Below are 16580 nucleotides of genomic sequence, written 5' to 3'. Positions count from 1 at the left end.
GTAAATATCTATATCTGCTGCTTATTCTGCTGGTATACCTGAGTGCATTGACCGCAGCGAGTCCAGTAAAATCCAGGGACATGTCCAAATGCCCGCCGCGTTTTAAATTGTATCTCGGACGTTGTCGATTGCCCGCCTGAAGTGATCCGATCTAATCAGCTCGCAACACTCGGACATAGCTTAGAGACGCAGCGCGTATTCCTACTCAGATAAGTCGAGTATTTGTGGACATACTTATATCGTATTAATGCTTGTAAAACACTTTGAGCACGTAGTCATAAGCTTTATAAATAAATACTTGTAGAACCTACGTGTCGTCATCAATTGTGGCTAACTTCGTTAATTGGGTAGTCAGATATATGCATATATACATATGTATAGGTAATCGGGAATTTTATAGAACTTTGCACCACAGCTGCGGCCAAGTAATTAGGCAACCACTTTGCAATTTCACAGTCTTTTTATTATTCGTTCTTGATTCACAACGCACATTTCCAGCAGTCAGATAACAGCAAAAGGCATTCGCAATTGTCTGAGCACCTTTCTAGGCAATTTTCCGGCATCGCTGCCGATCACTGGTTAGCTTAAAGCCCTCCGGACAAATTTCTGGCACAGTGAAAATACTCTGCAGTATGGGATTCACACCCATGCCGGTATTCTGAAACTGCCCATAATCTGTTTGCATCTGGGGCTTGGGCATCGGAATGATATTGTCGACCGTCGGGGGGAAGCCTTCGCTCTGCCGGATGAGCAGGCAGCACAGTAATATTCCGAAGCACAGTGCAGCAAGTGGACGTTCTGATAGCATATTGAAGATTATCTCTAGGCTTGGGGTTCACACCAGTCCAAAGTTACCTGCGAAACTAAACCAAGTTCCGCTTGTTGACACTCTTCAAGGTATCGATCAAGCCATAATCCAAGCTTTCCTCTAAATATCTCTCGCAAATGTTCGTGTATCTCAAAGTTGAACATTGAGTACTAGTAATATTTAAGTACTCAATGAGCTTTTTCTGACAACCGAATGAGCAGCAAAGCTTAAGCAGATGTTTGTGCATTAAAAGCAATGGAGCTTTGAGTACGAAAGCTCTGCAAGCGTATATAGGAATCTGAGACCGGCATTGTCTCAAAATTCAACAATAAAACAAAGACTAGTTAATTAGTTAACAAGTTATTAAATCAATAATAGACGACTTGTTCTTTATCTTTCTTCGTTTCTAATAATTAAGAATACTCCCTTATTTTCAATTCCTTCAATTTTAGTATATGGACAAATTAAAAAGTAATTTATAAAATTGTTTCTTTCCTTTAATTAATAAAAATATTTTAAATTTATTATATGGCTTATATATATTGTTTTATATTCATAAACTTAATTTCATGATTTCTTTTTGTTTTCTATTCTATAAATATATTAATGCAATCAAATGCTAGCCTAGATCTTTTGTTAACATTTTTGAATTGTTTTATAGCATTTTTCGTATTTCTTCATTTCAAACAATATTGAATATTTTTTAAAATTATATTTAACATATTGTTTGCCAGGTTAATAACCAATGTGCAAGATACTTGTTTATAATTCGATTGATTGATTTTTCGCACTGATTCAGAGAGCTTTTTCACAGACAATCTTCGCAAACTTTCTTTGTCACTTAGTTTTACATTTACTACAAAATGTTTTAGTTAAACTGCAACAGTCACTGCCAAAAATGTTTCAACAGTGCGTTTCTTATAAATGAATGAAATTAAATAGCTAAAATAGGAGTATTTAGTTGTTGCTTTCCATTGCGGCTCGGATCTGTTGGTGCTGAGCGTTTGCCCTGGCCGCGTGATTAGTGTTGTTTACACCCGGACTAATGGAGCTCCAGCCGATCCAGCAGACAGCGTGCACAACCAGAACAACAATTCCGATGCGAACAGCTGGCTTGTGTATAAAGCTCTTCGCACCACGTTTACCACGCTCCATGTTTTCGTCAACTGAACGCTCTGAATTCGCATTTCGGCGGCAAAAGCTCAACGCGCAACAGATTGGTGGAGTAAAAGCTTTTCAGTTGTTTTGCAGGGCTGCGATCTGTTAAATCTTGTGAATCATTTATGGAGCTGCGCACTTATACATTGATTCAGTGAAACAATATTCAATAATAATGAAATCAAAGTTTAAAAGCCTTGTCTCAGTCAACTACAAATTTATTGAATTTTGTCTTGGCTTGGCATTGGGTTTCAAATGACCAATTGTCGGTATTTTTTGTTCTCTTTTTATTGATTTATTTACATGATTATAATACTAATTCTGTCACATCTAGGCTGTCTTGCGACAACGCTGTGGTCGACCATAGAGCATAAAGCCAGGAGGGCATATTCGCGGCACATCGAGGATCGTGGGCATTAAGATCCGTGTGGCATTTCCAGATGATATCGTCTGTGAAGATGACGCATTGATATCATTGTATTTTATTGGCGTAGGCGACGATGCTCCACACGGCCAGCTGATAAGCAGAGATAGCACCAGAATCAAGCACAGTCCGTGAATTTTAGATGCTGTTAACATTTTTAAAAAATAATCTCCGAGCCCCCAGTCTCACATCTGGGCAGCGTGAGCTACGGAACTGAATGAGTTTTTAGGGCTGCTTTCCAATTTATTGATGAATCCAATTTTAAGCTTTTGCCCAGATGAACAAGATTATTTCGAAAAGCGAGAAAGCTTTCACGAATTAGTGTAGAGATGTTGATTAAAAAAAGCTGCCGAGAAATTTTAAAAGCTGCACCGTGGAAAATTTGTTAAGATCAGATGTTAAGAAGTTGTTCTGCTTTTCACGAATTTTAACAATTTTAAGAAGCCTAAAATTATAATTATTTATATTTTTTATTTATATAGTATTTTATTTTTATTTTATTTTATATAATTTTAAAAACTATGTTGAAAGCAACTACCCTACTCAATTTTGAGAGCTAAAACTTAAAAAATGAAGCTTTAATCTGAAGCGAGCTGCAAGCAAACGCTGGCAACTCGAAATGTTTTGCACTGGCCAGTTCGGTGTTGCCACGCCCACAGGGGCATACTAGCAGTCTGTAACCACAAAACTTTGGCACGGCGCAAACACAAAGCCAACTGGCGGCAAAGCAAATGTTCAGCATCAAATGGCACACAAAACACTCGTATTACGTATACGCCAAGTGTGCTGCCCCCAGGGAGCAGAGGGGTGTGGCAAAAGCTGATGCTGAAAGATTGAAGCTGGAGGCAACTGGAATTAGCATGTTATGTTTAACGCATTTTTGCACCTTCGACGTGTGTCTGTGCCTGACTTTGGATGTAAGCTTGCATGGGTTTGCCAGTGGGCGGGCGGCGGGTAGTTTGGGGGACACATGTGCAAACAAGACGCTGCCTTAACCCATTGTGGCTTATCCTGCGGCATTTTCCACACATTTAATCGCATTTTGTTTTCTGTGGAGCATTGTTGAGAGCACACATGAATTTTAAAATGCGGTTTGTTGTGGCGAGAATTGGGCGGTAGCGGAAGGGGCACAGTACAGGGTATATCTACCGCCGGCTTAAGGTGAGCATTTGCTGTGAGTGCCATTGAATAATGCAGCGGCTGCAGCTGCAGCTGTTGCTATTGCTAATGCTGCCCGATTCCAACAAATGAAAATTGAATTTACGTTGCGACATTTAAAAATTTCTCTAGTCACATCAACATTTTTCGCACGGTACAAGGGGGGGGGGGGGGGGGGGGGGGTATATGTGGGGGGGAGGGTAAGGAAGTAAAAGCGTTTTGCCTTCGCTTGCAGGCTCATTAAATAGATGCCCGGGACGTGCTTCCATTTTGGGGCACATTTCATTAAGTGCACGTAAACGGCAGGCTGTCAACTAGCAGTGGGCGTGACATCTCCGCCCACACCTCCCAACCACCCACACACACGGTTACTTATACACTGCGGCACTTGGGTAATTCTCAACGTAAACACTTTGGAAGCATGTCGCAAAGACATCAATTACAGCATCGATTCCCCTTCCCACACTCCCTGGCCAGGCCACCGTTACATGAGACCGAACTGTTGGCGATGATAACGTTGATAATGATGATGTTTCAATGAATGTTTGCTGACAATGCTGCGGTTTACTCTTACCACATTTCAAATGTATTTTTATGTGAGTACTCGAAACACTCATACCCAATGCCTTTACTCGTACTCGAATTTGCTTCTCATTGCTTAAATACATTTCGACTACGTGTCGTGTACCCAAAACTGTCCATGTGGACCCATATGCAAAAAGAAACAAAGCAAAAGGCCATAGACATGAATAGACAACTCTTAATTGCTGTTGCGTGCGAAATGAAGGCAATTATTGAGGCCGAAAGCTCTTTTTTCTAAAATAAAATTGAACTTATTTGGTTACAATTTACTTCCAAATATAATATAAATGTAACATCAAAAACATATACAGTATGTCAATAAAGTGTTTTTACTAACAAAAAAAAACTAATTTTTTGGGTTTAGTTGAAAATAAATGTACCTAAAAGTGAGAATTTTTTTTCAATTATAATTTATTTCGATTCTATATTTCTCCTAGAACTTAATGGCAAAAAGAATTGTTAAATAACATTACCCAAACATTTTATAAAATTAAAAAACTAAAAACATTCACATTTTATGCTGTCAATAAAGTGTTTTTACAGCTACGGTAAATTGTTTTGCCGTTCTCTTTTGGGTGATCCCGTTAGATTTGGGCCCATGCGTTTTGGCTTCTCTTGTGTCTTCGACTTTTCTTGTCATTTTCTATTGCAATTTATAACGTTTTGCTTTAATTTTATGAAAAATAAAATGCCAGGAAAAAGAACAACTTTTGAAGTCGCTCAGCTGGTGTATTATAACCATCAGATGGGACGTCAAGTCTCGGAACTGGCTGATATGTTTAATTTATCAAAAGCAACGATATACAACATATTAAACAGAGCCAATAAGGAAGATAGGCTAGAGGCAAAGCCAGTATGTGGTCGACCCTGCAAAATTTCTGACAGAGATAAGCGAAAAATTCTGAGAAAAATTGAGAAAAATCCACAAATTTCGCTTAGGGATATTGCTCAGGAGTTCAAGGAAGAAAGTGGTGTTGATGTGTTACATGAAACTGTCCGAAAATTACTGAATTCCAATGACTACACATCACGAGTTGCCAGGAAAAAACCTCTACTATCGGCGGCGAATATTTTGAAGCGGCTATCGTTCGCTCAAGTCCATGTAAATAGTTCGAACGATTTTTGGAGTAACGTCATATTCTGTGACGAAAGCAAGATGATGCTATTCTACAACGATGGGCCATCCAGAGTCTGGAGAAAGCCACTAACAGCGTTGGAAAACCGCAATATTATTCCAACCGTTAAATTCGGAAAACTATCAGTGATGGTGTGGGGGTGTATTTCGAGCAAGGGTGTAGGAGATTTGACCTTCATTGAGAATACCATGGATGCTAGACAATATCTGAGCATTTTACAGACACATCTCGTCAGTAGTGCACAGAAATTTGGATTCTATGAGGACAATAAGCCAATTTTTAAATTTTACCAGGACAATGACCCGAAGCATAAAGCTCATATGGTAAGAGTTTGGCTGTTGTACAACTGTGGAAAGGTGTTAGACACTCCACCACAAAGTCCAGATATGAATCCAATAGAAAATGTGTGGTCATATTTGAAAAAAAAAGTCGCAAAGCGGAGTCCAAAATCAAAAACTGATTTAAAAGCTGCTGTACTGGAAGAATGGCAGAAGATTCCAGAAACATACATACAAAACCTTATTGTTTCAATGAAACGGCGATTGCAGGCTGTATGTGACGCTAATGGCAGCCACACAAAGTATTAAAAAAAAATATTCCTGTTTTTTTAACATTGTTATTTAGTAATAAAGTTTCGTGTAAAAACACTTTATTGACAGCATAAAATTTGAATGTTTTTAGTTTTTTAATTTTATAAAATGTTTGGGTAATGTTATTTAACAATTCTTTTTGCCATTAAGTTCTAGGAAAAATATAGAATCGAAATAAATTAGAATTGAAAAAAAATTCTCACTTTTAGGTACATTTATTTTCAACTAAACCCAAAAAATTAGTTTTTTTTTGTTAGTAAAAACACTTTATTGACATACTGTATATAAGTAAACATAAACCTTCAATCATTTTAATTTTACTCTTATAGGTAACTAATATTTAAGAAACTTTGTGGACTGTAGAAAATACTCTGTAGAAAAGCAAATTAAATAAAATAACATTCATATATCCTAAACATAGTGTTATTATTTCAAGTTTCCTGCTTATTTTCTTTATAAAAATTGCTTCAGTTTCCCCCCATGTAGTGAAACATTCTCATTATGTGAGGCAACTCATTAAATTAAGGCAAAAACACGTCCTTACTCACACACTGAAAGGTATTTCATAAGCACCGTTAAGTAATTAGAAAAGTGCCGCCGTATTCCAATTAGCAAAAAGTTCTATGACAATTGCAGTTTTTCATGTTGAAATTATCCGTCCAGCAGCACCTTGAGCACGAAGCACACTTGAACACAAAAATGTTAAACCTGCAGCACCTCGCCAAATGCCATGTCGATGTGCGCCATCAAACTTCCGACAACTGCGACAAGTGCTCTACATTTTTAATTGCGCTGCAATAAAACGGAACAAAGTACTCACATAGTCAGTATTGTTTTACATTTATTCATTCAAAAATTTGGTACACCACTCAGAATTCGTTCTATTCGTGTTACCGAGCGATCATCGAAGCGCCACGCCCACAAAACGAGTGATAAAATCACATCGCAAAGAGCATCACGCAAATCCTCACGCTGCCGAATAAAACGATTCATCTCATCAACGCGGGTGTGACTTGCTTTCAGAAAGTGTGAAAGTAAGTGAAGACTGACTACAGAAATGATCCTGTGAAGTATAGTCTTAACTTTTCAATGCCCACCAAAATGCTCTATACTCCACTCGACCAAGAACCAATTGGGAATTCTAAGAAAGCGAAAGAAAAATAAACAAATCGTACAGGGGTGTTGTTGTGCGCTCACGTTCTATTACGTCATGTATGCGACCGCTGCTTGTTAGAATTATGTGCGGGCGACGATCAGTAGTGAACGATTTCAGTTGTTTGTGTATATTGAAACACAGTTTTTAAAAATTGATTAAAAATAAGAAAACGAAAAAATCACTTGGCAGCGGTGGGATTCGAACCCACGCCTCCGAAGAGACTGGTGCCTTAAACCAGCGCCTTAGACCGCTCGGCCACGCTACCTGTTGGCTGCGTTGTGTCAAATGCGCTATAACAGAGAACGCAAACGAGAGAACAAGCATAACACTGCGCATTCGTTGAATTTTCGTTGCTTTTTGCTTGTTTGACGATGACGTAACGAAAGGCCGCAGTACTATTGAAGTTGAACTATTTTCCATGGGACGGAGACACAGGGCAACACCTTGAGTTTATTTAGCTTGCCACACTGCGGCGCATATAAATGCGCTCATTGGGGAAAATGCCAATGAAACGAAATCAATTTCTAGCGTATTCTTGGCTATATTGAAGAGCTCTGTATTAAAATATTTATTATTTTTACAAAACTGTCAGCGTTTTTGCTAAGACGGTTAGAAAATGCGTTTAAAATTCAAATGAAAATGCGAATTTATGCGTGACGTGCGAGGGACGTGTTGAGGGGGCAAGCCAAACGAGTCCCTCACATGTGCAACCGCAGCAACAATTTGCCGTCGCCTTGTTATTGTTCTTGTCTGCCGTCTGATGTTGGTTTGCTGCAGCCATAAACTGAAGCCGGCGACAGGCAACTCTATGTGAGAGGCACTCGAGGGTACATCCGCAATGAAATTAGAAAATTGCAATAAAAATCTTTGCACGGGCGACAGCCAAAACAAAAACAAAGTCTGCGGTTTTCCTAGGGCGAGTCTCAGCTCATGTACAAGGGTGTGGTGCGGCGTGTCCTGAGTTGTGGGTTGAGGGTTGGGGGTGGTGCGGTGGTGCGGGCAACATTTGCGGTTTCATTAAAATGCCAGCAAAGGTCTGCAAAAAGCAGCCGCAGCCGCGTCAGCATACAAAATATTTAGCCACACACGTGAATTTCCACAAATTTAAGGCGCTTGGCATGCAAATAATTGCAAAGCTGTAAATTTTTAATGCCAGACGCGTGTAAAACGCAAAAAATCACGTACAGCAACCAATTGGGCAGCAAGCGGGGACAAAATGCTAATGGAGTTAATTGTGGGCATTACCTGGAATCCAATGAATTTCCTGGGACATGTCCGAGTGAGCCTTAAATTAAATTTCAAACAATTGACTAACCGAAATGACAAAGCAATCGAACAAAGGACAGTTGTGGGCACATTCCGGGCGCTTTCTAGGCGACAGACAAGACAATTGAAATGCAAGGCGGTGGCGGCCTCTGAAGTTGCACGAAATAGAAATAAGTGAAAACTTAATGAATGAGTTGACAAAATAGTTCAGCTCTTACATTGCTTAATTAGAAAATTTGTGCGCATTTTGAGAATCATTTAATTTCATTTCATTTAAAGGCAAAGTTCTCTTAATATCATTCGGTTCATGAGACGCACAAAAATGTTAACACAAATTATATGAAAAATACGTCGATATTCAATGAAAAGCAGTTCACATTACTACGATATTGGGCGACGCCACGAAGCATGGTAGCGTGGCCGAGCGGTCTAAGGCGCTGGTTTAAGGCACCAGTCTCCTCGGAGGCGTGGGTTCGAATCCCACCGCTGCCAAGTGCTTTTTTTATTCTTGTTAAAAACCTGTTTGCATAACTGAAATTGTCTGCTGCTGATCATCGCTCGCACAAATTATGGACTCGTTTGCTTAGAATCAGAGGCAATGACAAAACGTAATAAACACGCGGACGGCATAGCAACCCCCGTACGATTAATTTATTTTTTCATTCGCTCTCGTGCAATTCCCAATCGGTTCTTGGTTGAGTGGCGTATAGAGCATTTTGGTGGGCATTGAAAAATTAAGACTATACTTCACAGGATCATTTCTGTAGTCAGTCTTCACTTACTTTCACACTTTCTGAAAGCAAGTCACACCCGCGTTGATGAGATGAATCGTTTTATTCGGCAGCGTGAGGATTTGCGTGATGCCCTTTGCGATGTGATTTTATCACTCGTTTTGTGGGCGTGGCGCTTCGATGATCGCTCGGTAACACGAATAGAACGAATTCTGAGTGGTGTACCATCCTTTTAATGAATCAATTTAAAGTTAAAAACTATTGCGTAGATAAATAGCTAAACAGTTAGCAGTTGTTTAAATTATGTTAAATGCGAACTGTAAAAAGTGCGTTAGAACTTTTCTATTGAAAAATGCGATTACCATTTCGTGAAAAGTTTCTTTTACGTGAGGAAGCTGTAAGCATTCACTCACTCTCACTCCTCCGTTCCAATGTGTTATTGGCAATATTTCATAGGATGCCGTAAACCCATCCCCCAATGTGTACCCACCTTATACATAGTGCTGTTGTAGAAAATTTGTATGTCGTTGTAACTTTCAGTCTGGAATCAGCGGAAAGTGGGAAGTTGGGGAAAGTCTCTTGGCACATAAGTTTTGTGCACGTTAAGTACTTTTTCATAAGCATCGCTTGTTGTTGCCTGGGAAGAACCTCTGCCCATGCTCCTGCGCCCCCCATGCCTCGGGGGCATAATATGCACATGCAACAAGGGCAACAAATAATACAGACTGGCAATAAAAGTACGATACATATTCAAGAACCAAAAAAAGTTTAAAAAAAATTCCAAATAGTTTCTAGCTACTTTTTTCAGAGTTTGCAAATGGCGCGCGCGATAGTGGGAGAGAAGCACGAGATGAAAAGGGCAATGTTAAATTACTTTCAGAGTATTTGTAAGGGTTTATCGTTTTTTTTTTTTTGTGTGCCAAAGTTTAGGGCACTAAATTAAGCGATTACAAAAAGCTATTGTTGATAATAGAATTCATAAATTGATATCTCAAGTATAGTTTATCAACTTACTACGCTTTAAGATTTGTTATTTACTTAGCAGACTTGTTTTAAATGTTGCAAATCAAAAATAATATTTCCATTCCAATTTCCATGTAAGTTATTTATTAACTTAGCACGAAAGTAAACTTTGCTGTAGAACTTTATTCTTTATAGATTTTAATGGTCATGCCAAAAGTATGCAATTAGTTTCGATCAGCGCTGCCTTTAAAGAGCGGGGTAAGAGTATGCAATAAAATATTGTAACTGTATTATTAGACTAATGACAATTAAACAACGCTTAATACGAATATTTGTAAGCTAATTGAGGAAACTTAAAAAATATATATTTTTATTGACTGCCTCAAAATAATAGCATCAATTGAGATTGTTTCTAGAACGTGTAGAAATTGATAATAACTAGTTCGCCATTTTTTAGATTTTCAAAATCGTAATCTAACAGAAAAATTTAAAGTGTCGTTATGGATTATAGGGAAATTATTATATCCAATATAGAGATAATAATATGGTATTATATTTTATGCTGTGTAAGCTGTTAATTGTTGTTGGTTTACTTGAGTCGAGCAATTTTTATTGGGAACTTAGGAATGTTAACAATAAGAGTCGCTAGTTTACCATCTCCACTTACTTCTTATTTATTTTGATTTTTTTTTTAATATTCTAACACAAAACTTATCCGTCGACAGTTTAGACTTACTTCTATGCTACCTATTCGACATTCACACATACATAGTTCCAAATATGTGTGTCTATGTTTATTTGATTCTAAAAAAGTTGTTTGGGGCAGCCCAGGCATAAAAAAAAAAAAAAACGAAGAAGCAACTTCTTTTCTTTGGCATTTTTCGTTGATCTTTGGCCACCGGCAGCATGCGGAGCTGCTGCCTGAAGCCACTTTGATTGCCTCGCACGTAGCGTCATTTTTGACATTTAATTATGGTTGCCTCTGCTACAGAGTACAGTTAGAGTAGGACTACGAGTACTCGCAGTGGTCTTTACATTCGTATACGTATTGTTGGGCGCCTATATGAAGCTAGTAAGCTGTAAACTCGATTTCATGGCTCGTCTGAAAGGTGCTGCCATTGCTCCAATGTTGCTATTGCGCCAGGTAACTTGACGCATCTCCAATGCGTGCTACGTGTGCATCAGCTACCCCCCTTTGCTAGGGACGTGCGTTGTCAAAACTGACTCTTCAAAAAAAAAAAATGTTGTGTTGGCTTTTCTTTGTGGAGACTCTGCTGCTGGACAAAGCTGTCCCTGCTGGCGATTTATGAAAAAATAGCAGGCACGTGACGTGAAACGGCAAAGGATTTTGGGTTGACAGTGCACTGGCCACTCTCACTATCCGTCTCTGCCGGCTGCTGGACAATTGCGTCTAAATTAATTATCAAGGATAACGGCGCATAAGGTTCGCCGGCTCGCATTGTGTCCTGTGTCTGGTGTCTGGTGCTTTGGCTAATTCAATTATGTGAGCCGGCGGGTAGCTGAGAAATTAAAAACGGCTTAGGCCAAGTTAATGCAGACTTAAGCGCGTTAATTAAAAGCCAGTTGATATGTTCATATACCCAAGCCCCCTTACTCTGTGCCCCCGGGCCACAACATCAGCTGCAATTGCAGCAGGGCAAAGGTTTACGGCCAGTTCAACCCTCGCCCCCTTCCTTGCAAAACTCATTGAAAAGAAAGTCTTAAACTGAGAGCCACCCCGTAGCAGCTGGGGGGGTAAGCGGAGGGCGACCAATAAAATTGCCCGCTAAAATCAGGAACTGCAAATCTCTTGAGAATAATTTGAAGCATAGCGAAAGCCAAAGATGCCGCCACGGAATCCTCCACATTAAAATATGATGAGCTCGGAAAAACGGAAACGAACAAATGAAAAACAAAGTTCATAAAAATGCTGTAAAGAAACGCGAAGCAGTAACCAACGTCAAGGTGTGTGCGAGATGTGGCAGCAGAATAAGAGAAATGGGCGGGGCAATAGTACAAAAAATAATCAACATAAAAACGAAAATAATTTGCAATATTATCAGGGACTGCACAACATGCTGTACAATGGGGTCAAACAGCGCAGCAACTAAGCAAAAATTAAAGAATACAATTTTAATTAAATTAAATAATAATAATATGGCGAAAAGTTTCCAATATATTCAGAAACACCTGAAATACTTAATCATATAATATAATATAATATTTATAAAGTTGTAAAACGAACTTCCAATATAATTATTTTATTTATTAAATATTTTATGCAGCTACAACTAAACGAGTAAATGAGTTTGAATTTTATAAAACCCATATTTGGCTTTATTTCAAATATGTTAATCAAGTCCATTGTGCTGGTTAAAATGCCCCAAATGGTGGCTGCCAACAGTTGAACAATCTCTTATTCCCAGTTTTGGTTGGACAGTAATTGAAGTTTGGTGCGCTCTCAAACAAAATGCAAATGAAATTTGTTTTTAATCAAGCACACGCTTCAAACCACGACAAAAAAAACTAACAACAAAATTCATAACAAAACGAAAAAAAAAAAGGTTTTCTAGCGGGGGTCGCTTCAGGGTCGCTTGAGTCAGCTGCTTGGCGCGTGGCCCCGGCCACCGGCAAAGCAAATCAATTAAAGGGCCGCATTTCAAACACACAAAGCGCATTTTGTTGACCTCTAAGTCCAAAAATCAATTGGCTGCTGTCCACTCAACAAACTCAGGGGTCAAGATAATGCATAGATAAAGACAAAACGTGATCACAGCTCCATCAATTCTTCAAGCTGCGTGCATCTACAAACCGGTCGCTGTAGCGAGTGATTGGATCTATAGATCACAGCCGGACGGCAGAGACAAGCGAAGAGCGAGGCAGATGGGGCCGATCAAGTTCAAAGTCATTTGACAGCTTCCGTCGCCGCTGGCACTGACAGATCAGCGATCTTCACATTAACCAACATATATAAGGAGTTGCATTCACCGAGAGCCACAGCACACTGCGTCTACCCATCGTAGCACAAACATCAAGACATTATGGTAGGCAGCCACTCACTCAGATATACTTTCGTATGCCAGCTAATATCATCTTACATTACAGAAATTCGTGATCATTGCCGTTGCCTTCCTGGCCTGCGCCTTCGCCGATGTTTCGGAATTAGCCCAGCCCGGCTATGACTACCCACAGCCGGCACCACCAGCGCCCGCACCAGTGGAGACCTACATTCCGCCCGCACCCCCAGCACCACCAGCGCCCGAATACATCCCACCGGCACCAGCTGCACCGCTACCGGAGTACATCCCACCCGCACCCGTGGCTGCCCCGGCTGATGCCTACATTCCGCCTGCTGCCGCGGAGCCCGTCATCGAGGAGATCGAGCAGCCCGCTCAGGATGGCTACCGTTATAAGACTGTGCGTCGCCGTGTCTTCCGTCACCGCAATTAAAATGTGATCCGCTCTGAATTGAAGAAGAGTCTTGCCTGTATTTTGTTGTTATCGCTGGACTCGAGTGTGTTGGAAGCTGGCACCAAGCAAATCTAGAGCAAAGAAGTTATTGTAACTGTAAAATTGTTGTCTTGTATTTTCTTTGATATACATCAAAGGATCTCGAACAGGATAATGTAACTAAAGTTAATTATTAGCTATGAATAAATATACAAATTCTAAAATACATTTAAAACCTATAGAGTATTCACATTTTTATTGACGCGTCGTTCTTAGAGCCTATAAGAGCTGGATACTTGAACATTAGAAAGTAGATCCTCCTAGTGCCTACGAATCACGAGGTGTACGATAATTAATAACAGTATCGTACAATAAAATTTACTATAGAAAATGTCATCCAGATCGATTCAGAAACACAGAAGTTACTAAAAAAAATTACGTCAGGTATTCACACATGCATAAAGAGACGTTGTATGCTTTGATGATATCATTAATCAGTGATATCTTCATTATGATATTTATTAATTGGTATAGGATCACTTTATTCCAAGGTTAACAATGATTAAAGAGCCATTTTAAAGATTAGTGAGGTTCGTTTTTCAGGTCAAGTTAATATAACTAGGAAACTCGAAGACAAACACTCATCTAACAAGGTCTCTACCGTTGAATGATTTAAGAAAACAGATTTTGGCAGCTAAATTAAGTGGCATTTGATATATATTTGGAAGGCAGGTCATGAATATATCCAGAATATGGTACATTTTCGTTGTGGAGCGGTTGTCGTCTAAATTCTACTTCACATTTCGCAAAGATTTTAGTGTCAGGTCCATAAACAACTCAATTTTCCATTCATTGGGAAAGCACTTCGTTTCCACTTCCGCTGAGTGGCTGGCATCGATAAGTTGCCGCAGCATCCACATCTCGTCCTGGCCCGTAGTTGTCGTTTATAAAACGCTTAACATTCGTGACATATTTCGCATTTGGCTGTGCGTCGTGCACAGAAATTTATAGACTTTATCCATTAGGAAAACAATTACGACTGCAAACAATGGCCCTGTCCGAGGCTGGCCAATGTCCAATGGTGGCAGCGACTCCCTGGTCCGGCCATATGTTGCAATTGCGTTTGGGATGTGCGCCATTCTCGACGCCGTCTTCATCCTCTTTTAGGTTCATTGTCCTTGTCGGCGCGTAAGAAAAAATATATATTTTCTTATTATTTTGCCGCAGAATATGCGACTTTCCTGGACGGGGTCGGGTCTCTGGCTTCTTGGCTGCCGCTGCCGCTGCCGCTGTTGCTGCTGTTGCTGCAACACAAATCCAATTACCTTCAAAATAATAAACTTATGTACATACCAAAAGCAAAAGCAAAAGCAAAATGCCAATGCTAAGCATAAGAATGAGCATGGGATAGCTCTCTCACACTTACACACCACCACACACCCCCACACCCCCACACACCCACACACACACACACCACTCACATTTTATCAACTGTTGATAGACTCCATGGGGAATTTTCGTATGTCACACTATGGCGACAAAGGCGGCTGCGGCTTGCAGCTGCGGAGGTTGAGGGTACGCCAAATGAGGAGCAGGGTGTGAGCAGGGGGCGTGTGTCTGCCGCAGTTTTGTTTTTATACCCGTACCTTAGCCCGACCCATAAGGGTATACATTGTCAAGATGCTTAAAGACACTACGAACTCTGCTTCAGTTTTAAATATTAGTGCAATATTCTTGACATTTTTAAAAGGAAAACAAAATTTGTCAAGAAAATCATTAGAAAATCTCACAAATTTCTAACATTTCGTTCTCCTACAACTTAGGTAGACATAATTTATTCTAGTGTTAATATATAGGCCCAGTTAATAACAGTATTAACGGGCTGCAATTACTGGGTGTCTGTTAGTCAAGTCTACAGACTTGCTGATTTGCTTTACTTTCTTTTTGTTCCCTTGCAGTCTTTGATCCTCATTGTACCGCGCCGTCCTGTCTGCTGATTTCCACAGCTTGTTTGCTGCTCATTATTCGCCTGGCAGCAAAATGCACGAGCGCAAAATAATTTCGCCACTTGCATGTCATCAGCATAAACTGGGTGCAAAATATGTGGCATCCATTGGCGACGTCCACAACGAGGACCGTTGGCGGCGTTGGCCAAAGGAAATTCGTTTTAGAGCAAAGTCAACAGCAATTGGCCAAATGACTTGTAAGGGTTTCTGCCATGTCACTGCAGATACAGCTGAAGCGAGACAGAGAGAGAGAGCGAGGTAGAGAGAGAGGAGCTAAAACAAGGATATAAACTAAAGCTGGAAGAGCAGCCTCCCTCATCGACGCAGGACTGCCTCATATCCTTTCAGACTGGCAAACAGTTTATTGAATTCGCATATTTTCCCATTTTGCATTATGGCCAACAAGTTGGCTCCTTTGTTTTTTAGCAAATTTTTGCCTCATGCTGTTTGATTTTGTAATCGAGGATTTGTTTGTTTTTTTCTTTTCTGTTGTGGGGGGTACATATTTCCTTCTTTTTTTTTTGCCTTGAATGTTTTAGCCATTTTTTGGGTAGCTCAAATTGGTCTGGTCGTTGAATTGACCTTTTTACTGCACTGGCGATAGAGACGATGGCAGTCTGAATGCCGGTGACATGTGTTTGGCCTTGAGCGGTTTGTTTAGGGTTTTTGTGGTAAACATATTGGATGGGCATGACTCTTAGGCATGGCAATGGTCTGTGGCATGTTAAGTGGAAGTAAAGTGAGTTGAGTTGATTGCCAAAACTTGCTAAGGGTTGACCTGTTGGATTGCTCAATATGCTTTGAATCGATTTTCAGTATAGATTTAAGAATGGGCTGTGCTTTCTTTAAACTAAATTCCGCTGTAGACATCAATTACTGGGAATATATTTGAGACATATTTTAAGCTTTTTAATGTTACTTCCAATTAATATTAACTTATGTATTCCTATTTATTCATAACTTAATATAAATGCAAACATGTTTTATCAAGTGTTCCCCTGTTAGAAGCAGCACCTAAAGAACTAAAGAATTAAAAACAGGTTAAAGTAAGAGAGAGGTAGAAAGGCTAAGTAGATTTTTAATACAACTTGTTAATATAAACCTGATAAACAGAGATACAAGATTTTTTGAGTTAATGAGAATCGAATGGCA

The 16580-nt window shown here is 39.7% G+C and overlaps 3 protein-coding genes, 1 long non-coding RNA gene and 4 other non-coding genes across 8 annotated transcripts; 3 read left to right on the top strand and 5 right to left on the bottom strand.

Annotated features, from left to right (window-relative positions):
• Nucleotides 1–441: 441 nt before the first annotated feature.
• LOC116651215 (uncharacterized) lies at nt 442–889 on the bottom strand. The gene has a single exon (XM_032437088.2). The coding sequence runs from the start codon at nt 806–808 to the stop codon at nt 545–547; it is 264 nt and encodes an 87-aa protein (XP_032292979.1). The 5' UTR covers nt 809–889; the 3' UTR covers nt 442–544.
• A 438-nt stretch (nt 890–1327) lies between these two features.
• Nucleotides 1328–1988, bottom strand: LOC26530865 (uncharacterized). The gene has a single exon (XM_015174765.3). The coding sequence runs from the start codon at nt 1961–1963 to the stop codon at nt 1766–1768; it is 198 nt and encodes a 65-aa protein (XP_015030251.1). The 5' UTR covers nt 1964–1988; the 3' UTR covers nt 1328–1765.
• A 4519-nt stretch (nt 1989–6507) lies between these two features.
• On the bottom strand, nt 6508–6965 carry LOC6625819 (uncharacterized). Its single transcript, XR_001450251.3, has 2 exons — nt 6677–6965; nt 6508–6617 (listed from the first exon to the last, which is right to left on the bottom strand). It is a non-coding gene; the product is annotated as an uncharacterized lncRNA (long non-coding RNA).
• On the bottom strand, nt 6721–6936 carry LOC116649750 (small nucleolar RNA U3). The gene has a single exon (XR_048984.2). It is a non-coding gene; the product is annotated as a small nucleolar RNA U3 (small nucleolar RNA).
• Nucleotides 6966–7195: 230 nt separating the features above from the next.
• Nucleotides 7196–7277, bottom strand: TRNAL-AAG (transfer RNA leucine (anticodon AAG)). Its single transcript has one exon. It is a non-coding gene; the product is annotated as a tRNA-Leu (tRNA).
• Nucleotides 7278–8688: 1411 nt separating this feature from the next.
• TRNAL-AAG (transfer RNA leucine (anticodon AAG)) lies at nt 8689–8770 on the top strand. The gene has a single exon. It is a non-coding gene; the product is annotated as a tRNA-Leu (tRNA).
• A 244-nt stretch (nt 8771–9014) lies between these two features.
• Nucleotides 9015–9230, top strand: LOC6625821 (small nucleolar RNA U3). The gene has a single exon (XR_048985.2). It is a non-coding gene; the product is annotated as a small nucleolar RNA U3 (small nucleolar RNA).
• A 3261-nt stretch (nt 9231–12491) lies between these two features.
• LOC6625822 (uncharacterized) lies at nt 12492–13634 on the top strand. The gene is made up of 2 exons (XM_002049474.4): nt 12492–13016; nt 13078–13634. The coding sequence occupies exons 1-2, from the start codon at nt 13014–13016 to the stop codon at nt 13420–13422; spliced, it is 348 nt and encodes a 115-aa protein (XP_002049510.1). The 5' UTR covers nt 12492–13013; the 3' UTR covers nt 13423–13634.
• The last annotated feature ends 2946 nt before the right edge of the window (nt 13635–16580 follow it).

This window comes from Drosophila virilis, chromosome 5 (genome assembly GCF_030788295.1).
Source record: "Drosophila virilis strain 15010-1051.87 chromosome 5, Dvir_AGI_RSII-ME, whole genome shotgun sequence".
NCBI classification, from domain to species: domain Eukaryota; kingdom Metazoa; phylum Arthropoda; class Insecta; order Diptera; family Drosophilidae; genus Drosophila; species Drosophila virilis.
This window is presented reverse-complemented; position numbering and strand designations above follow the sequence as displayed.